This window comes from Mus caroli, unplaced genomic scaffold (assembly GCF_978045245.1).
Source record: "Mus caroli unplaced genomic scaffold, Mus_caroli_1 scaffold_1, whole genome shotgun sequence".
Lineage (NCBI taxonomy): Eukaryota > Metazoa > Chordata > Mammalia > Rodentia > Muridae > Mus > Mus caroli.
Genome location: NW_028227256.1, coordinates 49,648,146 through 49,673,871, shown reverse-complemented (window position 1 = coordinate 49,673,871; position 25,726 = coordinate 49,648,146). Strand labels below are relative to the sequence as shown.

General features: G+C 43.3%; 1 protein-coding gene across 2 annotated transcripts in view; it reads right to left on the bottom strand.

The window, feature by feature from the left end:
* Hibch (3-hydroxyisobutyryl-CoA hydrolase) overlaps window positions 1-20,114 on the bottom strand; it is a 77,055-nt gene extending 56,941 nt beyond the window's left edge. Inside the window, exons 1-2 of one of the 2 annotated variants that reach the window (XM_021162482.3) lie at window positions 20,006-20,114; window positions 9,841-9,883 (exon numbers count right to left, since the gene is read on the bottom strand). In XM_021162482.3, coding sequence (XP_021018141.2) covers window positions 9,841-9,883; window positions 20,006-20,040 — 78 coding nt within the window. In that variant the 5' untranslated portion in view covers window positions 20,041-20,114. The remainder of the gene's footprint in view (window positions 1-9,840; window positions 9,884-20,005) is intronic. The other variant, XM_085837124.1, reaches the window with a different exon arrangement.
* Window positions 20,115-25,726: the final 5,612 nt, after the last annotated feature.

Below are 25,726 nucleotides of genomic sequence, written 5' to 3'. Positions count from 1 at the left end.
CATTATTAAAAACAGTAATGGGCATAGGAGTTTCATAAAGGACTTTAAACAGAGTAAAACTGAATCAAGAGATAGGGCATAGGGAAGGAACACCAAGTCCATGCCAGTCTCCACGATTAATTTTGTCAAGGTCTGTCTTAGAGTTTTAAACTAATTTTTATCTATCCTGAGCTCTGAGGTCTATACACACAATGTAATTTTTGACCTCTGAATACTTGGCCACACCCTGACTTACCTGGGCAACATTATCTGATATTGCTTTTGGCACTCTGAACCTTGGAAAAATTTTCTTTAATAGTCTTCTTGATGACTTATGTGAGCAGTCTCATTTATCTATATTGAGAACGTCTTTTTCTGCAGATGTCAACAGCTTTCTTTGTCTGCATATTGTTCCATACAGTGGCAAAAGCATACCTGCTGTAGACTTTTCTTTTGTCATTTATAAAGCTTGTATCAAAACCACAAATTCAGCTTTCTGGGCTGAAGTCTCTTTAGGGAGGCTGCTGGCCTAGATCACCTGCTTTTTGTCCACTGCTGCACTGCTGTCCCCGCCTTCCGCTTACCTTTAACCATGAGGCTAGTCAGATCTGGCAAAGCCAGAGCGGGGGCTGCAAGCAGGGCTGCCTTTATGCTGTCAAAGGCTTTTTGGTGTTCCTCAGTCCAGGTGAATGGGACTTTTTCTTTAGTCCAGAGTCTGTAAAAGCCCACCGTTCCCAGAAACTCACTTACTTGGCGCGGGGTGGTGGGGGTTGGGATCAGCATCACAGTCTTTTTCTTGGCTTCGGTGAGCCACCGCTTTCCGTCGTTTTGGCACCTCGGTACGACATAGCTGAGCTTTCTTGGCTGATACCCGGTACCCCAACTCACCCAGTTCATTCAGGAGCCTCTAGGAGGGCCAGAATTTTTCTTTGTCTTTGATGTCTCTGCCTTCAGCCAACCGCAGGGCTTGGGTTAGCGCCAAGAGTTCAGCCTTCTGAGCCGAAGTTCCTCCCGCCAGAATGTCAGAGCAGTGATGAGTAGGTTAGCAGGGGAAGCAAAGTCATTTGTTCTGTCAACAAAAGCTCTAATAATGTGTCCATCAGCCAGGGAAACAATCGAATCATGTGTCCCTGACCAGAAGCCACTATGTGCAGACAAGCAGGCCATCCCTCAGTCACCAGGTCTAATTTTTCAAGTGCCACTGATCTTTTAGGGTCCCAATTTCTGAGTAAGAACCTCTTTGGCAATACCTTTGTTCTCAGTCATATTTAGGAGTCCCAAAGTTGGGGACAACATTAGGGCAGTCTCAATAGCATCTAAGGCCATCCAAGGTTGTTCTTTATTTCTTATACGAAGGGCTGTTTATCTTTTTAATGCAGCAAAACCTGGAATCCACAGTTTGCAAAGACCTGTAGTGTCCAGGGACCTTTTAAACTTGCTTTGCACTGGTCAGTGGAGGAATATGAAAACACAGTCTCTTTTTAGCTGCTTCAACAGGTAGACTACCAGTCTCTTTTAAGGACTCAGCCTCTGTGTTAGCACCCCTTCTGCTATCTTTTTCATGAGGGGGGTTCCTCTTCTTTTTGTTAGGACAGTCTCTCATCCAGTGCTCTTCTTTTTCAACAGCAAACACTCTGATCTTTAGCCAAAAGCTTTCTTTTTTCTGTTGCCAGGTACTAAGTTTTCTAGTCTCCCTGACTTTTGTGACCAGCATTTCATTTCTCTTATCTTTTTAGAAAATTTTCTGGCTCCTTATTTCTTACAGATCATCTCTAAGTGCTAGTATTATTAGCAAGTGTCACTTTGCTAGGTTCTAGTCTTTGTCAGTTATCTCTCTTTACTCCTGTTTTTTAACCACTATGGAGATCTCATATAATGTCTCTTTTTCTATCTATATATCTCTTTCTTGTCTTTGCTTACTTTGAATGTTGTCTAATTTTTACATCTATATTCTGTCACTTAACTTTTTCATAGTTTACCTCTTTTCACTGTTAGGTCAGATTGTCGGGGCACTTTTCTAGTCCCACAGAGACGAGACCTCATCAGAGCCTGGCAATTAGACCCGCAGGTGTTCCTTACCTTGGACAGAAGAAGCCCCAAGTGAGTGGTCTCCCTCACCGGAGCCCAGAACAGACTCACTGCCAACAACTCAGGGCAGTGCCTGAGAAGAGAAAACACATGGGGCAGAGAAGGGAGTGCAGTTTTCACATCTGGCTATACCAAACCACTGATATTTCAAAATGAACACAATTTTTTCTGTTAACAGTTAACAAGAGACAGGATACAGGGGACAGGGAAATGAGAAGCAACCAGGGAACCTTGTGGCGTCCTCAGATCAGACGCAGCAACCCGCTGAACTCAAGCATACTAGTCAGCGGAGGGAAAGAAACTAACCAGGATTTTCTCAGTAACGGCGAATGGACAGAGAGGAGCCAAGCGCCGAGTCTCCGCTGCGCGCTGGAATGCAGCGTAAACTCCTGGGAGTGGCAAACAAACGCTGGCAGGCAGAGGCAGCAATTTAACTATTTAACTACCTGATAGACGCCTGGTGCTCTCTGCACTGTCTTTGGGGAGGGAGCACGCAGTCAGGCAGGCACAAGGGAGTGCGGGTAGACTCTGGGGGGGCCAAAGGAGGGACGGCGGCTGTAGTCGGCCCCTCCCCAGCTGTGGCAGGCTTCACGGCCACTCCGGGACCGGCAGGCGGCCGCACTCACCACCAGCATAACTGCGCCGCCAAAGCCGGCTCTGCATCTAGGTTCTCTTTTGAACAGCCTGGGGCTCCCCAGCCGAGTGCGGACCGTGCGCTGCCCCTGTCGGCCGGTGGCAGCCGGTCTCGCCCCACGATGGCCCCGCAGCAAGGCCGGCCGGCGCTGCCCGCCCGCTGCGAGCCGCTGGCACTGCCTCGCCGAGAGCGCGGTGGGCAAGACCGGCCTGATGGTTCTTTTTCTCTTTTTTTTTTTCCCTTTTTTCAAAACCATTGCTGACAAATTCTGTCCTGACGTCAGTCCAAGTCTACAGTCGACAAAGGGTTAACACACACACACACACACACACACACACAGTCTTGTCACGTGACACAAACACAACCAGCCAAACGCCACTTTGACAGGGGTCGGATTCCACATTGACTCTTTTTCCTGATAGGGGTGGGATTCCACATCCACTCCCGCTCTGACAGAGAGAACACTCTCTCTCTCTTTTACTCTGCCAGGCAACAGCCAGGTCTTTTTGACTGTTCTGTACCCTGGGCACTCCTTCCAGGGTCTCCCTTGGAACATCTCTTTCGGGGTGCAGACCGTGAGGCCATAGACAGTCGTCCTCTCACAGCCACTGCCAGAATACACAAATGCAGCAGTTCCACACCTACACACCCAGCAGATTGTCCCATTTCTAGAATAATAGCAAACAACAAGAGCAGACACGAGACTCAGACAAAAAGAAACCAAAAACAGCGGCGACTTCCCGTCGCCCACAGGCAACTCACAGATTCAGATGGCCTTTCCAAGGCCGGCCGGCTTAGACCTTCCACCAAAGTGATGGTCTCTCGGCCTTCAGAGGGGTCCGCCAAGCGTCCTTGACCCTCCCCTTGTCTTCCTAGGGGCGTCCCCCAGGGCGATCGGACGGTGGGCACCAGACACGTCTGTCCTACCCACCCCGTGCTCTCTTATTGAGACCTGCTTGGTCTCCAGCCCGGAGCACGGTCTCTGGTGCTCGTACTGAGCACAGAGCATCACGCAAACTCAAAACAGCGATCGCACCAAACAGCAGAACGGCCTACCTGGCCTCCAGATACAGAACACAGATACCAGACCAAACAGAATAGCAGAATAAAAAAATCTTACCCCTGAGTGGGCTCAGGACTTCTGGGTGATCGCGCTGATTCCCGGCCAACGCACCAAATGAAAGACTCCAAAACTCCCAAAGGGAGGCACTTACTCAAGCCTCGGGTCAGCCGCGCACCCAAGAAGACACTGAGACCGAACTTAAGATGTATAGAGAGTAAGATTTAATACAGCATCGACACGAAAGAACATAAAAAGCACATATACCAGATATCTGGGGTCGAAACTCATGCAGCAAGGTGCAGAGGAGATTCGGCCATTGGCCCAAACTTTTCACAGGCTTTTATAGGAAATAGCCAGGGGAAAAGTGCAAGTTTTACGTCACCAAGGTGTTCTGCCAAGGGGCTTTACATAACCAAGGGGTCGTGTCCTATATTTTGGCAATGTACTCGATCTATTGGAACATTCTGGGATAGTACCAGGAGGCCCCTATCTCAAAAATGTTCTTGGCATAATCTTCAGTTAGGAGGGGTAGGACTAGGTTTTTTCCAGGAGACCCCTTATCTAAAAAATGTTCCTGAAGCAGTTTCCAATTGGGAGGGGGTACCTTGGGGTAAAAAGTTCAGGAGTGCTCCGGGAACAGTCTCTGGATGGGAGGGGTAAGAGGACCCTGAACTGAAGAGTTCATGGAGAGTTCAGCTTTTCTTCTTTCAGTACTTACCATTGTCCTACCTAGAATTCTCACCTCCCCCATGTCGGTCAAAGCTCAGGCCAGATGCTATTTTAGTCAAGATATCAATAGCTACTATATAGTAAGATTATTTGCTCTCTCCATTTTCTAAGCACTAAATGTAGAATTTGAAATTTGTAACAAACTACAAGATTTAAGAGTATTTCATAGTCCAAGGAGCTCTAGGAAAGGCTATGCTGTAGATTAGTTGATTCAATCCACTTAGAAATAGGATATTAACTCCTTGCATGCTACATCCACTCCAGTAGTTACAAGTGTGACAGGCCCAGTAGTTACAAGTGCGACAGGCCCTGAAAACCTGGGTGCTGTCCTGAGGCGAAAAGTTCACAGAAACTTAGTCCCTAGCATCCTGTATAAAGAATGCTCCAATGTCCTTGCTTTAGTTGGTAAAAAGATCTGTGTGTGAAAGACTCCAAAACTCCCAAAGGGAGGCACTTACTCAAGCCTCGGGTCAGCCGCGCACCCAAGAAGACACTGAGACCGAACTTAAGATGTATAGAGAGTAAGATTTAATACAGCATCGACACGAAAGAACATAAAAAGCACATATACCAGATATCTGGGGTCGAAACTCATGCAGCAAGGTGCAGAGGAGATTCGGCCATTGGCCCAAACTTTTCACAGGCTTTTATAGGAAATAGCCAGGGGAAAAGTGCAAGTTTTACGTCACCAAGGTGTTCTGCCAAGGGGCTTTACATAACCAAGGGGTCGTGTCCTATATTTTGGCAATGTACTCGATCTATTGGAACATTCTGGGATAGTACCAGGAGGCCCCTATCTCAAAAATGTTCTTGGCATAATCTTCAGTTAGGAGGGGTAGGACTAGGTTTTTTCCAGGAGACCCCTTATCTAAAAAATGTTCCTGAAGCAGTTTCCAATTGGGAGGGGGTACCTTGGGGTAAAAAGTTCAGGAGTGCTCCGGGAACAGTCTCTGGATGGGAGGGGTAAGAGGACCCTGAACTGAAGAGTTCATGGAGAGTTCAGCTTTTCTTCTTTCAGTACTAACCATAAACATAAGTATCTGGAGATACTAAGATGGTAAACATGAGTGAAACAAAGGCTGGACAAGAAAATGCACAATAGGAGTACAGACAGACAAGCAGCAAGGCCAGGTCACAAAGCTTCAGGTTTGCACATTCTTTTTTTTTTTTTCTTTTAAAGATATATTGATTTTATTACTATGGGTGTGCTGTAGCTGTGAGAGAGTAGCGAAAACCACCTCAGAGAATTGAGAGTCACCATGCAGTTGCTGGGATTTGAACCTGGGACCTTTGGAACTGCAGTCAGGGATCTTAACCGCTGAGCGCAGGCTTGCATGTTCTGAATTGGAAAGATGCTGTCTACACACTGGCTTAGGGTCTCACACAGGACTATTTCAACACCATTACCATAACTACAGAACTGACAGCTGTCTTCAATCTATAGACTGTCAAATAGAAGCAGATTAGATACACTGATATATATATCTGTATGAATGGTACACTAATGCTCTAAGAGCTTCAGCATCACTGTTTAAAAAGGTCACTGAGAGGCTGGAGAGATGGCTCAGTGGTTAAGAGCATGGACTTCTCTTCCAGAGGTCCTGAGTTCAATTCCCAGCAACCACATGGTGGCTCACAACCATGTGTAATGAGATCTGACGCCCTCTTCTGGTGTGTCTGAAGACAGCAACGGTGTACTCATATACATAAAATAAGTAAATCTAAAGATGTGTGCCACTATCCCTGGCCATGTCAAATATTTTCTAAACAGTCACTGAAGCTAAAAGTGGGAGGCTACAAAGAGCTCTGCTATGTGGCGTAAGCACTGTACCTGTAAGGACAGGACTCTAACTACCCAGCAGCTTTGTATGAATCAGACACACACACAACTGCCAGGCTCATAACACCACCATCTTAACACCTTCCTTTATCTACAGACAGTATTTTAAACCTCACCCAGCCCACAAGTGAAACTTTGTGAGATTTCTGAGGAAATCGTGTGCTTTCCTTCCTCCGTGACTTGAATTGTTCTTAGAATGTGCTTCCGTGCCTATTTCATATAATGACAGGAGTGGGTTTTACTGGGTGTCGTGCCAGAGGAGCAGCAAAACAGCTTTAGAACTCACGGAAGGCTGCCCACTGGCTAGCACAGTCATGATGTGTGCGCCTTGGAGAGGCAGAGCCCTGAGGACTATGTGCCCTGAGGAGGACTTCCTGCTCTTGTGGAGTTTTTCTCTCCTTGTTGCCTTCCTGGTCATCAGAATCTTTATAATCTATGAGCTGTATGAAAACTATAAGGGGTTTCCATCTCCTCACTGGGTCGTGTTATTGGCACTTACAATAATAGTGATTGATATTTTCCAGGTGTTGCTACTGGAGCCGATTAATCATTCAACCACCACCCTTAGAAAAAATTTAGAGATGTAGATTGCTAGTAAAGTTAGATTAATAGGCTTCCTTTAATGGTTTTGATATAGAAAACTTGGGGAACAATTTAAAAATTCAGAAAGGCACACTTTTGATAATTAAGCAAGGAAGGGATTTTTTTGAGGACAAGGAATAAGGACAACGGCAGCCCGGCCAGGACTAGCAGACGGGCTGATGATGAAGGTGATGATTCATTTCTTGAACCCATTTTCCCCTTGGCTTCCTGATATGTTTCTGAATGTGCACACTCTGGGGATTTAAAGTAGAAATGACTGGTTTTTTTTTTTTCATATAAAATCTTAGATTTATGATCTTTTAAGAATTTTTATGAGGTTACTTTTTAAGATAAATAATAATATGAATTACCCTTTCTTTATAACCTCGAATTGCTGCCTGCCAGTAAAAGAAACTGGCTGAGAAAAATAATGTTGCTTGCTTACACTTTGTGAATCTGTAACAAGTTGCTTAGACATGAATGGATGTGGGTTCTTGGAAATATTAGGTTTTTATTTGTAATATGGAAAATGTTTAATCATGTAAGGGTGTTGGGGAATGTGATATGTGTGTGTTTATATACATACATGTATACTCATTGTAATAATTCACTTAAAAGAAAAATAGAATGTAACCATATTGTATTTTTTATATTGCTTGAAGATTTTGCTAGTATATATAAGTTGTGGGAGAAAAAATAAAGTTGTTGGAGCTTGTTGAAATCTTGCTTTGTCCACTGTGTGTGTGTGTGTGTTTTCTCCCTTTTCATCAGCCCCAGAGAATTAAATTTTGCTCCCTTGCTCTGCAGTGGCCCCAGAGAGTTTGTCACCAGCCCCAGAGAATTAAGTTTTACTCCCTTAGAGAAAAGTCTGCTAAATGGTTGACCTCTGACTCCAAGCCCCTCCTCAATAAACCTGACCAATCAAAGCTGGCCTTCAGCAGGTTATTAATTTAGACAGCCATCATCTCACCCTTTATATTCAGAATGATGTCTCCAACCATGAGTTGTCTTCTTGTCTACAACTTAAACCCAAGTGAACTTTATTCATATAACCTTGCTTCCCACTTACAATTGCCCTCAGAATATAAACTGTATGCTCTGAATACAATTGGCTATTTTTAGGCTCCACTCTCCCAGGTTCACCCTACCAAATATAGTGGCAACATATAAGAACAGGGTATAGTATAAAATTGGAAGTCATAGAGGCTGGAGAGATGGCTCAGTTGTTAAGAATGTATACTGTTCTTACACAATTCCTCATAAGTGCCTATACCTCCAACTCTAGGGGAATCTGCCACTGTGCACACCTGCATTCACATACACAGACACACATAGACATAATTAAAAATGGTAAGGCGAATCCTAAACATAAACTAAAATTGGAAGTCAGTTTAAATGTTAAAATTGCAGCACAGTGGTGAAGTGCTTGCCCAGCATATGAGAACTCCTCAATTCAATCCTCAGGACTGCAGAAATTTAAAAACAAGTGAAATTAAATTTTTACTTGGAATATGCCAATTAAAATCATACAGCACACATATACTTAAAACCTAATAAAATCTAGAGAACTCTACTTTGACAGCATTAAACCTGCTTACATTTTCCTTTGTAAATCATGTGTATATAATTCTTATGATGATTCATTACCAGATAAAAGTAATACACACTTAGGAGAGCTTTAAGAAAGTCTATTGAATAATTAAAAGCATGCATCCTTTCAATTTGAATTTCTCACCAGAAAAATCTAGTTCACAAAATTATCCCTATAATAAGATACACTTCTTCAGCAACCCAACAGAGATGAGCCATTCTGCTGTCTTACTGAGTCCCACCCGTGAGTAAACACGTGCCATGGACACATGAACTCCTGCAGAGCAGAGCTGAGAAAAACAACCTGAGACTTCTTTAAAGACAGGTCCGTACTGTGTTGCCCTTTGGCACAGTCAAGTGCCAGGCTAAAGACAAAAGGAGCTGCATCTATGTTCTGATCAGACCTTGTCACAAAGTGCTTACCACAAATTAACAACAAAAATCCTTTACTGAAGGCTTTAGAACTACATGAGAGCTATAGGCCTTCATAGGATATAATGAGAATTAAATGAGCTAACGCATATATGAAGTACTTAGTATAGCACCTGCATATAGTGCTATAGCAGGTGGCTTATTCATACTAAGGTATTCATCAAGTTCTTCAAAAGATACAAAACTGAATAAAAATTAGTTTCCTATAATCTGATAAAAAAATGAATGTTTAACTTTTCAAGGTATAACAGGCACAATAACTGCTAAAGTATGATGTCATTTATATACTATATACTGTATTAGTTTAAGATTTTTAAATTTTATTTTGTGTTGGGTGCTTTGTCTGCATGTATGTCTTTGCACCAAATTCTTACAGTACCCACAGAGGCCATAAGATACACTGGAACTGAACTTACATACTGTTGTGACCCATCAGTCCTAGGAAATGAGCCCCAGTCTTCTACAAGAGCAGCCAGTATCTTAACCACTGTTAAGCTATTTCTCCAGCCCACATGCTAAATATTTAGAAATAACATTTAGGAGCTCTATATGGTAAATACTATCCTCATCATATATACAGATATATACATAGATATAGTATAGATATAGATAGATGATAGATATGATATGATATATATCAAAAGGCAAGCTACTAAAAACTAAGAATTTATTCAAGATTAAGTTGCACACTCAATATTTAAGAACGAGACAGTAGGATTTACCTGCATTCATTATCGGAGCCTTACAACACAGTATAGGAAGTGGCAAGTGGTTAGGAGATTGACAACAGTGGTTAGGGGACCAGGGAAACCTGCCAACCCAGTGTTGTCTATTCCCCTAATGGTGACACTCTTAAGCTGTATCATAGACTATCAATCCCAGCAAAAGAAATGGCAAACTTACCAGATGTTGCAGAATAACGCTGGCTCTTCTGAATGAGCTGACCCTGAAACAGATGTGGAGAAGCACAGTAACAGGTTACTATATCTCAATGTACAAACTCTACACAGCCTCAAAGCCTCTTCTAAAGGTTACTGGAACAAAACCTTGAAAATCAGATTTAAAACTCATTCACTGTTGACAGGCACAGCAATGAAATGATGCATCCATTTTAAATGACTTTGGCAGTTTCTTCCAAAATTAAACACCCTCCTCCCATGTGTTTTGGGAACTTTCTTGGGGATGGAAACAAATGCCAACCACCTACTTAAAGGACATTAAAGATAAACCAAAATAATTACATGAATGCAACCTGGGAAACTAACACTCATGTTGGGGTTACTAACAGAGCATGGATGAGGTTACTAACAGAGCATGGATGAGGGTTACTAACAGAGCATGGGTGAGGGTTACTTACAGAGCATGGATGAGGGTTACTAACAGAGCATGGATGAGGGTTACTAACAGAGCATGGATGAGGGTTACTAACAGAGCATGGATGAGCGTTACTAACAGAGCATGGATGAGGGTTACTAACAGAGCATGGATGAGGGTTACTTACAGAGCATGGATGAGGGTTACTAACAGAGCATGGATGAGGGTTACTAACAGAGCATGGATGAGGGTTACTTACAGAGCATGGGTGAGGGTTACTAACAGAGCATGGATGAGGGTTACTAACAGAGCATGGATGAGGGTTACTAACAGAGCATGGATGAGGGTTACTAACAGAGCATGGATGAGGGTTACTAACAGAGCATGGATGAGGGTTACTAACAGAGCATGGGTGAGGGTTACTTACAGAGCATGGATGAGGGTTACTTACAGAGCATGGATGAGGGTTACTAACAGAGCATGGATGAGGGTTACTAACAGAGCATGGGTGAGGGTTACTAACAGAGCATGGATGAGGGTTACTAACAGAGCATGGCTGAGGGTTACTAACAGAGCATGGATGAAGGTTACTAACAGAGCATGGATGAGGGTTACTAACAGAGCATGGATGAGGGTTACTAACAGAGCATGGATGAGGGAGGGTTACTTACAGAGCATGGATGAGGGTTACTAACAGAGCATGGATGAGGGTTACTAACAGAGCATGGATGAGGGAGGGTTACTTACAGAGCATGGATGAGGGTTACTTACAGAGCATGGATGAGGGTTACTAACAGAGCATGGATGAGGGTTACTAACAGAGCATGGATGAGGGTTACTAACAGAGCATGGATGAGGGTTACTAACAGAGCATGGATGAGGGTTACTAACAGAGCATGGATGAGGGTTACTAACAGAGCATGGATGAGGGTTACTAACAGAGCATGGATGAGGGTTACTAACAGAGCATGGGTGAGGGTTACTAACAGAGCATGGATGAGGGTTACTAACAGAGCATGGATGAGGGTTACTTACAGAGCATGGATGAGCGTTACTAACAGAGCATGGATGAGGGTTACTAACAGAGCATGGATGAGGGTTACTAACAGAGCATGGGTGAGGGTTACTAACAGAGCATGGGTGAGGGTTACTAACAGAGCATGGATGAGGGTTACTAACAGAGCATGGATGAGGGTTACTAACAGAGCATGGATGAGGGTTACTAACAGAGCATGGATGAGGGTTACTAACAGAGCATGGGTGAGGGTTACTAACAGAGCATGGATGAGGGTTACTAACAGAGCATGGATGAGCGTTACTAACAGAGCATGGATGAGGGTTACTAACAGAGCATGGATGAGGGTTACTTACAGAGCATGGATGAGGGTTACTAGCAGAGCATGGATGAGGGTTACTAACAGAGCATGGATGAGGGTTACTAACAGAGCATGGATGAGGTTACTAACAGAGCATGGATGAGGTTACTAACAGAGCATGGATGAGGGAGGGTTACTTACAGAGCATGGATGAGGGTTACTTACAGAGCATGGATGAGGGTTACTAACAGAGCATGGATGAGGGTTACTAACAGAGCATGGGTGAGGGTTACTTACAGAGCATGGATGAGGGTTACTAACAGAGCATGGATGAGGGTTACTAACAGAGCATGGGTGAGGGTTACTAACAGAGCATGGATGAGGGTTACTAACAGAGCATGGATGAGGTTACTAACAGAGCATGGATGAGGGTTACTAACAGAGCATGGATGAGGGTTACTAACAGAGCATGGGTGAGGGTTACTAACAGAGCATGGGTGAGGGTTACTAACAGAGCATGGATGAGGGTTACTAACAGAGCATGGATGAAGGTTACTTACAGAGCATGGATGAGGGTTACTAACAGAGCATGGATGAGGGTTACTAACAGAGCATGGGTGAGGGTTACTTACAGAGCATGGGTGAGGGTTACTAACAGAGCATGGGTGAGGGTTACTAACAGAGCATGGATGAGGGTTACTAACAGAGCATGGATGAGCGTTACTAACAGAGCATGGATGAGGGTTACTAACAGAGCATGGATGAGGGTTACTAACATAGCATGGGTGAGGGTTACTTACAGAGCATGGATGAGGGTTACTTACAGAGCATGGATGAGGGTTACTAACAGAGCATGGATGAGGGTTACTAACAGAGCATGGGTGAGGGTTACTAACAGAGCATGGGTGAGGGTTACTAACAGAGCATGGATGAGGGTTACTAACAGAGCATGGATGAGGGTTACTAACAGAGCATGGGTGAGGGTTACTAACAGAGCATGGATGAGGGTTACTAACAGAGCATGGATGAGGGTTACTAACAGAGCATGGATGAGGGTTACTAACAGAGCATGGATGAGGGTTACTTACAGAGCATGGATGAGGGTTACTAACAGAGCATGGGTGAGGGTTACTAACAGAGCATGGGTGAGGGTTACTAACAGAGCATGGGTGAGGGTTACTAACAGAGCATGGGTGAGGGTTACTAACAGAGCATGGGTGAGGGTTACTAACAGAGCATGGATGAGGGTTACTAACAGAGCATGGGTGAGGGTTACTAACAGAGCATGGATGAGGGTTACTAACAGAGCATGGGTGAGGGTTACTAACAGAGCATGGATGAGGGTTACTAACAGAGCATGGATGAGGGTTACTAACAGAGCATGGATGAGGGTTACTAACAGAGCATGGGTGAGGGTTACTAACAGAGCATGGGTGAGGGTTACTAACAGAGCATGGGTGAGGGTTACTAACAGAGCATGGATGAGGGTTACTAACAGAGCATGGATGAAGGTTACTTACAGAGCATGGATGAGGGTTACTAACAGAGCATGGATGAGGGTTACTAACAGAGCATGGATGAGGGTTACTAACAGAGCATGGATGAGGGTTACTAACAGAGCATGGATGAGGGTTACTTACAGAGCATGGATGAGGGTTACTTACAGAGTGCTTAAGTGTGAGTAACTTTAAGCAACCACGCCACCAGAATGTTTTGTCCCAGCAAATTTGTCAACTTTCCCACAGTTGCATAGATGATGTTCCTGCTTCTGTTAGCCTTCCATGATCTAAACACTCTGGCACCTTCCAAGACCATAAGGTCATGTACAATTAGCACAAAATTACAGACAAAAGACTGGGAGGTGCAAGAGGGAGAGGCTGGAATCTCAAGTGAGGGTCCACTAAGTCTCTCAAACTCTCTACAGAAGACTGTCAACAGTCACCAACCCTGGGTTTGGGATGCACCGTGTGTGTGTGTGTGTGTGTGTGTGTGTGTGTGTGTGTGTGTGTCTGTGTGTGCGCGCACGCGTGTGTGTGTGTGAAGATGATGGTTGTTATATTTGAGGATAGCTCTCTACAATACCATATAATCCAATCATCCTACTCCGTGTTTGATTTAAATGAGCCAGACACTTACAAGAAAACTTGCAAACTTTCACATGCATTTTATTAGCTTCATGTATAAATCCAAAACACAGGTATAACCATGGTGTCTTTAAATAAATCCATACAAGAATATAAGTCACAAAAAGAAATGATCTACCAACATGTCGGTCAGAGATTTAGGAGAGAGAAATGAAGAGTGGAGATGTGTTCAAACTAATCTGTGTAACACAAAATTTCCATTTAATTTTCTGTAATCTCAATGTATTTTACAAATCAAAGTCTATGAAATTTTAATTTACATTTTGATTATTTATTTTGTGTATGAGAATGTGGAATCTATAATTTTTCCTAATTTGGTAAGGATGCAATACAATACACTCTGCTGAAGACACCAGTGTTTCCTATGCGTCTATAAGCTAGAACCTGCTGAAGACAAGTGTCCCCTGTGTGTGTGTGCACTGGAATCTGCTAGAGATCCCAGTGTTCCTGTGTGTGTACACTAGAATCTACTGAAAACCCCAGTGTCCCCATGTGGGTACACTAGAATCTGCTAAAGACTCAAGTGTCCCCCATGTGTGTACACCAGAATCTGCTGAAGACTCAAGTGTCTCCCATGTGGGTACACTAGAATCTGCTAAAGACTCAAGTGTCCCCCATGTGGGTACACTAGAACTGCTGAAGACTCAAGTGTCCCCCATGTGGGTACACTAGAACTGCTGAAGACTCAAGTGTCCCCCATGTGGGTACACTAGAACTGCTTAAGAATCTAGCAAATATACCAAAACTCTGATCATAACAACCCCAGTTAAGTTTAAATTATGGAGGTGAGGCACAGGCATGGGGATTTTGTTTAAAGTGTCACAAAATGACTACTACAAAGTACAAGCAAGTGGCCCAAAAGATTCTGGAGTCCTTAATAAGGCGAGTGCCTATATGCCAGCTCAAATTTAACCACTACCTGAGACATATGCGGGTATGAAAAACATGGGCCTAACTTCAAATCCGAGTTTAATTTGAGATACAGTTCTGCTGGCATCAAAATAAAATAGTGCACACCTACCACACCCAAGTGCAAAACACTAGGCAAGGCACTTGCAGGCACAAACATACCAGACAGACGGTGACAAGGGAAGAAAGGTTAAGTGTAACTAAATCCTCTGCCATTGCCTATACTAATCATATTGTTTCTATTTAGTGCCATGCATAGTAAACTATTATTTAACAACTGAACTTGGGGCTTGGAATGTAGCTCAATGATACAGCATTTGGTTCAATCCCTACTACATACAACAAAAACAAAGCATGATATTTGAGAGTTCAAGCTACAAATAATTCCAAGCTTAATCATCTCTCACTTTTCTGCTACCTCCAAAGCTGCCCTTGGGAGACAGGGGAAGGTTCCACACATCTGTGGAAGTTTGGAAGTCTTTGTCCAGTTATCATCAAGCCTATATAATCCCTGCAGGCAATGTGAAATTAGTTTTTCAACTGCAGCCTAGACAAGGACCATGTGTACACTGGAACCTGGCTCAAAATGCAGAATATTTTTACTCCACCAGAGTCTTACTATAGAAGAAACTGAAGGCAGGACATGGAACTTGTACAATACACACTAAGGTGCATGGCTTCAGTTCCAGCACTGGGGAAGCAGAGGCAGGTTCAAGGCCAGCCCAGTCTACAGAGTTACAGAGAGACTCTGTCTCAAACAAACAAACAATAACAAAAACAAAACACCACAATCGTAGAATAAAAATGTCAAAAACTTCTTTACAAATTATCCAATAAAGCAAATATAAGTTTACAAAATCACACAGCTGTATTTGAAAATGTTCAAGCAATGGAGGGTGATAGGAGATTGCCCCAGCAGCCCTCAGGGTGAATAGGTCAAAAGGCAAATAAGCAACCCGGGTGAACGGAAAGAAAACAGCCACTTGGTTTACTGGGTGGTGAAGTGAAAACTCTGGAAACAAAGAGGACTTTACGCAAGAACAGGAAGGAGAGTGCAGTGTCCTTAAAAGGACACTGGCTGCTTTATAGGATGAATACGAATTTGATTTTTAGGTTGCATATGCTTGACATAAAGCAGAAACATTCAATAACAAATGAAGAAAAGACCCTGAAGCTTAACAGAGAGGTGAGGACTTGAGGACACATCAGGAGGTGACAGGCACAGATCACCAGAGGTGCCAGAACCTGTACCTATCTGTAAGAGATCAATACAAACACTGTGTAGCTCACAATGAATGCTAAGAAGAACCTATGCCTGGTTTGTGAGTGTCTTTTGTTATTACTTTGTTCCTATTTAGTCAACATTTATTTTAAAACAACAAACATTTTGTTTAAATCAAGAGACTTTGCCTAAGCTGCCATTTTCCAACTGAGAGGGTACAAAAGTTTTAAAAGACACTCTGACAGTTGCAGGAACAGTAGGTCTACATTTTACCAACAGCAGCAATGCCAGAGCTGAGAAGCTGTCTCTGAGGCAAAGAGCCGTCTCCTTCACCCAGCAGTCCCTGCCCGGCCCCCACTGCTATCATGCGGTGACCATCACTAAATGTTTCTGCTTGGTCTGTTTGGGTATGTGTCTCCTGGCACAGATATCTAAGAATGCATAGTAAGCCTCAAAAATTGCACCGATGTCCAACCAGACATGAAGGACAGAGGCAGCAAGCAGCAGGAGTTGAACAATGTAGGTAGGCAGAGTGCAGCAGGTATATTGCTTAACAGCAGTCTTGGTTTGTTTGTTTTTTTTTTTTTTTTTGGTTTTTTGAGACAGGGTTTCTCTGTATAGCCCTGGCTGTCCTGGAACTCACTTTGTAGACCAGGCTGGTCTCAAACTCAGAAATCCACCTGCCTCTGCCTACCCAGTGCTGGGATTAAAGGCATGTGCCACCACGCCCGGCTAACAGCAATCTTTTTACAGAGTTAGCTAGCCTTCTTTATCTAAAGCTGGCTTTACAATCTGTAATTTTTTTTTTCTTTAAAGTACTTATCAAGGTCAGTAACTAAATATCACCTGGTCTTAAGTATTTACTTAAGGATTGGTAAGAATACCTGGCCCACACTGCCTACAGCATAACCAGTGCCCAGAACAGTGCTTCCCCATAGCTTCAACAGATTATTTTACCCATAAAGGAAACATAGATTCAAATCCTTGAGATCCAGCCTAGTAAGCTTGTATTTCATTCCATTACCAGCAAGGTGCTTAGGAGAGCTTCTAAGCCAATGAGAGCAGGCACTGAAGTAAAACTCAGTAACATTTATGTAGCACTCACATCCAGGACTCACTCAAGCTGGGAGAGGAAAGTAAGCCCATCCAGTTTCTGCAAAATGTACAAGTGCTAAATTGAGGGTGATATATAAGTTTGAGTCTACAAGAAGAGATAAGGGTTGGGAGGGTGGGAGAAATGGCTAACATTAGAAGGCTATAGGCCCTACCAAAATGATGCTTGGGTGCTTGTTTCCTGCTGCATCATCCACAACAGCAAACAAATGGAAGCAGCCAGGACAGCCATCAATAACTCAGATAAAGGAGACTGTGGCACATGGGCACAACAGAAATCTAGAGCAGGAAAGCCATGACATTTGCGGGAAAGCAGGAACTGAAAGTTACCATGTGTCTTAGTTAGGATTTCTATTGCTGTGATGAAACATCATGACCAAAAGCAACTTGGGGAACAAAGGCTTTATTTGGCTTACACTTTCCTATACTATTCATCACTGAAGGAAGACAAAGACAGAGTAGGAACTCAAGCTAGACAGGAACCTGCAGGCAAGAGCTGATGAACCGGCTAGGTAGGAGTGCTGCTTATGGGCTTGCTTGTCATGGTTTATTCATGACAAGCATACTTTCTTCTAACACCCCAGACCACCTGGACAGGGATGTCACCATCCATAAAGAGTCAGGCCCTCCCACGTAAATCACTAGTTAAGAAAATGCCCTACAGGATTACCTAAAGCCCCATCGTATGGAGGCATTTTCTGAACTGAGATTCCCTCCTCTGAGATGATTCCAGCTAGTACCAAGTTGGCATGAAAGCTAGTCAGCACACTATGTTAAGCAATGTATTCCAGGCTCAAATACAGCATGTCTGTGGATGCTAGATATAGATATAGATATAGATATAGATATAGATATAGATATAGATATAGATATAGATATAGATATAGATTGATGGTAAGTGTAGGTCATTAAACTAAAACAGGACCATGAGAGCAGAAAAGGATCTCTTAAGGGAAGGCTACAGGATGGTAGGGAGGGAATGACAGTAAAAGACCAAAGTGCCATGAAGCAGAAGAGCTAGGTAGTAGAGAAGGAGGGCTGACCAGCACACTGACAGACAGACAGGGGAGGAGAGTGGGGATAGAACCAACAACAGAAACAGTGTGTACGGAACTGCCACAATGAAACTCATAGCTTAGTATCCAAAACAAAAGACAAAAATGAGTGATAGAGATCATTTAGAGATCTAGTTGACATATAATTGAATTCAATTGCATTTGAAGTGCAATTGAAGCATCAGCATAGGACTCAGAATAATCAACTATACAATACATTTGAAAGTTCTCTTTTTAAAGAAATGCTGTTGAGACAGAGAAAACCACCCAACTGCTAAACTGGCACTGCAGTGGTAGGAACACAGGACAGCACCAGAGGAGCAAAGGAAGGCTAAGTTCAATGGCATTAGCCAATCACATCAACCAAGGCACACCTGCCCCTTTCCTTCCAGAAACAGTCTCAGATCTCCCTCCACGTTTGTGGAATCCTCTTAACTGCATGACCTTGGCTCCAATCCCTTTTGCTATGGTAATAGCCATCCCAGGACTGGATCTAGGAAAGGGAGACCTCAGATCAATACTGTCCAATTTGGTCCTGGCACTTTACATGTTGAAATGTGGAGTGAAATAGGGACAAGCTGAACCACAGTAATGACAGAATCTTTCCAGATGAAATTAACTTTGTTAATATACATGCCTCTCCTGCATGGTTCCCAAATAATTTAGAATCTGCCATCATCAAAAAGCAACAATGATTATGTGAGCAGATGCTATTATTTACCACAAAAGAAAAAAGAGAAGCAAAGCAACTTCTATATGTAACAAAAATACCTGAGTATCCGTTGGTGCTTTCTGCTGAAAAGGCGCTATTCTTTTTAAGATGTTTTGTTTTGTTTTGTTTTGTTTTGTTTTGTTTGAGACAGGACTTCTCTGTGTAGCCTTGGCTATCCTGGAACTCACTCTATAGACCAGGCTGGCCTTGAACTTAGAAATCCCTGCCTCTACCTCCCAAGTGCTGGGATTCAAGGCGTGCGCCACCATGCGCGGCTTAAGATGTGTTTTTAATTATGTATATATGTATGCCCATGTAAGTACAGGTGTCCAGTGAATCCAGAAGAAACTATCAGATTCCTTGGAGACGGAGTTAAAGGTAGTTATGAGCCACACAGGAAACAGAACTTTGTCCTCTTAGCCAGTCCTTTAAGAGCAGTATAGGCTCTTAAAACCACGGAACCATCTCCCTAGCTCCACTGGTAACTACTCATTTAGAACTAAGAAACATTCTATGCCTTTGCAGGAACCTTCCACACCAGACTGTAAGGCATAAGAAACGTGCAGACGGAACAAGGGTGCGTTCCACGTCTGAGATGCTCCTAGACTGCACAGATGTCTAACAGCACACATTTCTTCGCCCAAAAGTACTTCAGTGAAGAGTTCCACAGAGGGGGAAATTGAAGTTTTTGCATATGGTACTGGGGAAAGGAATTACACTAGCCAAAGCTCCTAAAATGGGTGCTACCACATTTCCTTCTGCCAAGGTCCGATTGCTGTGAGAGACACTCTTAGAAAGTTAATATCTGCACTGCTCCCGTCAAGCCACGCTAAATGGCCACAACATTATTCTGTGAGTTCCAATTGCCTGCGCTGCTACTTCTGCTAGCTGAAATAATCAAGTTCCTTACCTGGAGCCCAGGTACACAACCTGTCATTTCTGAGTGACTTAAGAAAATACCCTACACAGTAAATCTCAGGTGGCACGTCCCCACACAGCGCCCAGTTCCAAGAAAGAAAATAAATAGGAGACAAACGGAGCGGGGAGAAAGTCGTGGGATGTCAAGGCCTAACAGAAGTTAGAGGACGGAAAATGAAGATGCTGTTGCAAGAAAAAGAGCAAAGTCAGAGGACAAACGCCGCTGCGATCGCCGCTGCGGTCGCCGCGGGCCAGCGAAGCAGAGGGCTGCCATACAAAGGCGACTAGATCTGCAAGGCCTGTGGAGACACTTATGAGCCTTTTCCCCAAGTCGGCCCTTAGCTCTGCCTCGCTCACCAACTCACCTGGACAGGAGCCGCCACGCATACGGCTGCCCCATGGCCTAAAAACCCAGAGCAGAAGAAGCAGAGTGTAGTGGTTCCACCGGCTCTGGTAGTTAGACCCGCCCACAGCCCCGCCCACAGCCGATGAGAGCAGAGGAGAGCCGGGGTCACTGACGACAAGTCCTCCGGAGGGCCAGAGCGGCCCAACGCCTACACTTCCGCTGCGCTGCGCTACGCTCATGGGCCGGGCAGGGCGGGGCAAAACATGAGCAGTTGGGAAACCAGCAAGAGCAGTGAGCAGGGACACACCAGACAGGGCCAGGGCGGGGCCAGGACCCCGGTGAAGATGGGGCGGGTCCTGGCTAGGGGCGTAACTAGTGAGGGGAGGAGGAAGAGGAGGAGCCAAGACTAAAGCTGAGAGGTGGGTAACCAAAGCAAAGAGAAAAGTAGAAAAACTTATTTATAATAGCCAGAAGCTAGAAAGAAGCCAGATGTCCTTCAACAGAGGAATGGAGACAGAAAATGTAGTACATTTACACAATGGAGTACTACTCCGCGCCATTAAAAACAATGACTTCATGAAATTCTTAGGCAAATGGATAGAACTAGAAAGTATCATCCTGAGGAAGGTGACCCTGTCACAAAAGAACACACTGTATGAATATTAGCCCAAAGGCTCGGAATACCCAAGATACAATTCACCGACCACAAGAAGCTCAAGAAGATGGAAGGCAAAAGTGTGGGTGCTTTGGTCCTTCTTAGAAGAGTAAATAAAATACCCACAGGAGGAAATACAGAGACAAAGTGTGGAGCAGAGACTGAAGGAAAGGCCATCCAGAGAATGCCCCACCTGGGGACCCATTCCATATACAGTCACCAAACCCAGAGACTATTTATTGTAGATGTCAACAAGTGCTTGCTGACAGGAGCCTGATAGAGCTGTCTTCAGAGAAGCTCTGTCAGAGCCTGACAAAGAGGCGGATGCTCACAGTCAACTATTGGACTGAGCACAGGGTCTCCAATGGAGGAGTTAGAGAAAGGACTGAAGGAGCTGAATTGATTTGCAACTCCATAGGACAAACAACATCAACCAACCAGAACCCCCAGAGCTCCCAGAGACTAAACCACCAACCAAAGCGTACACATGGAGGGACCCATGGCTCCAGCTGCATATGTAGCAGAGGATGGCCTTGTCAGACATCAATGGGAGGAGAGGCCCTTGGTCCTGTGAAGGCTGAATACCCCAGTGTAGGGGAATGCCAGGATGGGGAAGCCAGAGAGGGTGGTTGGTTGGTTGGGGTAGCATTGTCACAGAAGCAGGGGGAAGGGGGAGGGGATAGGAGGTTTCCGTAGGAGAAGGAAAGGAAGAGAGGTGATGACATTTGAAATGTAAATAAACAAAATATCTAATAAGAAATTTCAAAAAAGATAAAACCTTTAATTATAATTTTTTTACTACCACATTTAATGTAAAAAGATTGCATTGCCTTTTCTTTGTAATATTGAGAAACAATAAATATGGTAATAGTTTTTACTTTAAAAAATGGAAAGGAAAGGAGTTTGCTCCCTAGACTAGGCTGTCTTTTTTTTTTTTTTTTTTTTGGTTTTTTTCGAGACAGGGTTTCTCTGTGTAGCCCTGGCTGTCCTGGAACTCACTCTGTAGACCAGGCTGGCCTCGAACTCATAAATCCACCTGCCTCTGCCTCCCAAGTGCTGGGATTAAAGGCGTGCACCACCATGCCCGGCCTTAGGCTGTCTTGAAATGCCCAGTTGGTTATCTATGTTTGACTTTTAAATTTAATCAGCAAGTATTAATTGATCTGAAGGAGTTTTGTGTAATTTTTGTTTTGTTTTGTTTTTGTTTTTTGAGACAGGGTTTCTCTGTATAGCCCTGGCTGTCCTGGAGCTCACTTTGTAGACCAGGCTGGCCTCGAACTCAGAAATCTGCCTGCCTCTGCCTCCCGAGTGCTGGGATGAAAGGCATGTGCCACCATGCCCGGCTGTGTAATTTTAATAATTTTTAAATGAAAAGGTAAATTTAAACCAGACCCGATGACACATTGCCTATAATTCTACCACTCAGAAACCTGAAACAGAATGGTCACCTGGGCTACACAGCAAGACCCTGTCTAAGAAAACTAAGTAAATTAAATGTTCTTTGAGTCGGAAACATATGGGATGCATTTGACATTGAGGAAAGGTCAGAGTTTAGTACTCTACATAGCTGAACTTGCTTTGAAACGTTGCTAATTATCTTCGGAAAAGTTACAGATCCCTCAGTCTTCCTCTGAGACAAAATATTATTTGATTAAGAGAATGCTCACAAACTAGAAATATCAGTGAAAACATACCTGCTCTGGAAAGCAGCTTATTAAATAAACCCCATATTTAACTGTCCACTGTGGTGATTTGAATATACTTGGCCCAAAGGAGTGACACTAGTTGGAGGTGTGGTCTTGTTGGAGTAGGTGTAGCCTTGTTAGAGGAACTGTGTCATTGTGGGCTGGGCTTTAAGACCCTTGTCCTAGCTGCTTAGAAGCCAGTCTTCCAAACAAGATATTGAACTTTCAGCTCCTCCTGCACCATGCCTGCCTGGACGTTGACATACTCCCACCTTGATGATAGTGGCCTGAACCTCTGAACCTGTAAGTCATCCCCAACTGAATGCTGTCTTTATAAGAGTTGCCTTGGTCATAGTGTCTAATCACAGCAGTAAAACCCTAACCAAGACACCTGCTACTCTTGAGTTTCTTCTAGATTCATACAGATGTCTAGCTATAAGCATTTCATTAACAAAAACGTGTTGGCATATTAATAGTAAATGAGGGAATCCGAGAAGAGTTTCAGAGTGGAAAATTAAAGGGGTGTTGTCATCCACTGAAGTATAAAGAAGTTATTCTTAGTCTTTGGCATATTGTAAGATACTTGATCAGAAATGATCTTTCTGTCCTGGATCAAATATAATAGTGGCTGGAGAACAGAGGAAGCCAACAGACTCCATACAAGTGGAAGACACAAAGAATTCCTGACCTGCAGTTAGTCCTCGAATAGGTATAAGTGGTTGCCATTTGGCTTCACAGTCAAAAGGCATCATGTCCTATTCACTCAGGGAAGGAATGAATCTGTTAGCCTATGCAGCAGCATGTGTTACTGGAAAGATGAGCTTTTCTATTGCAGCTAGAGCCAAACCATCTTTTCCCTGACTTCATGTGAAAGGGGCCTGTGCTTCGCAGTCTTCATGCTTAGAGGGGCTCTATTTTGACTTAATTCTCTGCCATTGAAACTTTCATTTATTTATTTGTTTGTTTGTTTACTTTTTTACTTATTTTATTGTGTGTATCTATACACATTCAAGTCCAATGGTTTATATGCAGAGGTCAGAGAACAACTTGCAGGAATTGACTCTCTCCTCCCACCATTTGAGTCTCAGGGATGAACTCAAGTTGTCGGGCTTTACTCAGTTGTGTGCCTTTACCCAGTGAACTATCTTGATAGCCTCTATTAATTTCCTAGGAAAGGATCATGTAGTTTCACTTTGTACATTAAGAAATCAGTCCAACCCTCAGCATTACTACTGATTGTATAATATTCTCATTATTAGACAAGGACACCATATCTAACCTAGCTTACTTTCTATTGCTGTGATAGACTGTGACCAAAAGCAACTTGGGGTGGAAAGGGTTTACTTCAGCTTACAGTTTATGCATAATTCCTGCCCTGACTTCAAAGGAAGCAGAGACCACTGAGGAATTCTCCTTGATGGCCCATATGACTGCCGTGAGCACATAGTGTATAATCGATATGTGGACCTTTGCAATTAGCTTTTTTTTACTCCACATAGCATTTTTCAAGATTCATTCACATTGCTGCATATATATTAGCACTTCACTTCTTTTCTGATTAATACTTTTACTTTAGTGGGATTGTATGGGAGAGGGAGGAAGGAGGAGGGAGGAGGACTGGAAAGGTATCCTGTTTTTAATTGGTTTGGCCCCCATAGACTCTTGTGATTGAATGCTTGACCCAAAAGGGTGGGACTATTAGGAGGTGTGGCCTTATTCAAGGAAGTGGATCACTGTGTAAGGTGGACTCCACCAGTGTGGAATTCAGTCTCCTCCTAGCTGCCTATAGAAAACAACAGTCCCCTTCTGCTGCCTTCAGCTGAAGATGTAGAACTCTTAATGTACAAAGTGGAACTACATGCTCTTAAATAGTTTCTTTCCTGTGCTGTTTGTTCTCACTCAGTCAAATATTTCTCTGATTCTTCAATTTATCTGCCCCTCAATTAGATGTCACTTTCAAACATACCTTTCCTTTGTTTCATAAGTCCAAATTCCTCTGCATCTCAATAGCAAATCTCCCACCTCACACTCTATCCCAGAATTCCTATCTCTCTGCCCAGAAGTCCCACCTGTTGTCTCCTGCCTTGCTATAGGCCATTCAGCTCTTTATTAAACCAATCAAAAGGTTTGGACGGGGTGTTTACAAAACACTAAGACAAGTGATGTTTAACAATGTTGAAGTCCAGCCTGCCTTTATATCTCTGCCACAGATATCAGCATTTGAACAATACAAAGTCTTTACACGGTGCACAAAAAAAGATACCCAATAGCATAGACCTGATTGTGTGGAAAAAAATAAGAGTATAAAATTTGTCAAGATGCAAGTGATCTTTAAATTAAGTCCCTAGAGCATGTCAAAACAATCCAGAAACCAATATCAGGATTGAAGTGTTATGGTGTTGATAACCACTGAGACTCTGCATGGCAAAATAAATAAATAAATAAATAAATAAAAGTTTACAACCAGAACAGACTTTACACTCTTATCAGGAGTAAGAAAATGAAAGCAAACCAGACTAGAGAGAGAAAGGCCTTTTTTGACAAATTACAAGTGATTAAGAAAAGCAGAATTTTGGGCTGCTGAGATGGCTCAACGGGTAAGAGCACCCGACTGCTCTTCTGAAGGTCCTGAGTTCAAGTCCCAGCAACCACATGGTGGCTCACAACCATCCGTAAGATCTGACTCACTCTTCTGGTGTGTCTGAAGACAGCTGCAGTGTACTTACATATAGTAAATAAATAAATCTTTTTTAAAAAAAAAAGAAAAGCAGAATTTTGAAGTGTGTATGTGTTTATGATCATGGGAAAGGTATGTGTTATGAATAGACAGTTAACATACCATGAAATATTTTATGGTCAGTCAGTTCTTGGAACAATGGAAACAATTTACAATGTGTAATTCACAAAATTATTGAGAAAGAACAAAAAATAAATAAAAACAAAACAAAACAAAAATCAAGATGACTTGCACCCAAGGACAGGCTTGAAGTCTAACATGGTTAAACTAAAAAGAAAAACGGAGTCAGCTATTTCAGAACATATATCCTGCAATGATGTAATTTATCCCGTGAATGTGGCAGTCTCATGTACCTTGCATGCAGGCCAAATATAGAAGTTCACAAGCACCACCACCACCCCTTTACAAATAGCAATAGAGAAACAAGAAGACACTTTTCTCTTCTGCGGAAGGAATGTGCATACCTGATTTTTTTCCACCCACGAGGCTGGGAATGGTTGTGCTAATAACCTGGTAATCTTTGCTCTTCTATAGAGCCGAGCTTCACCCTAATCCCCTTATCCTGAGCATTGCTTTCACTCAATAGAAGCCATTCCGGTGGAAGAGGTCATAGGTACTTTGCAAAAGATGCATACTTTGCAAATGTGCTTCAATTCAGCCATA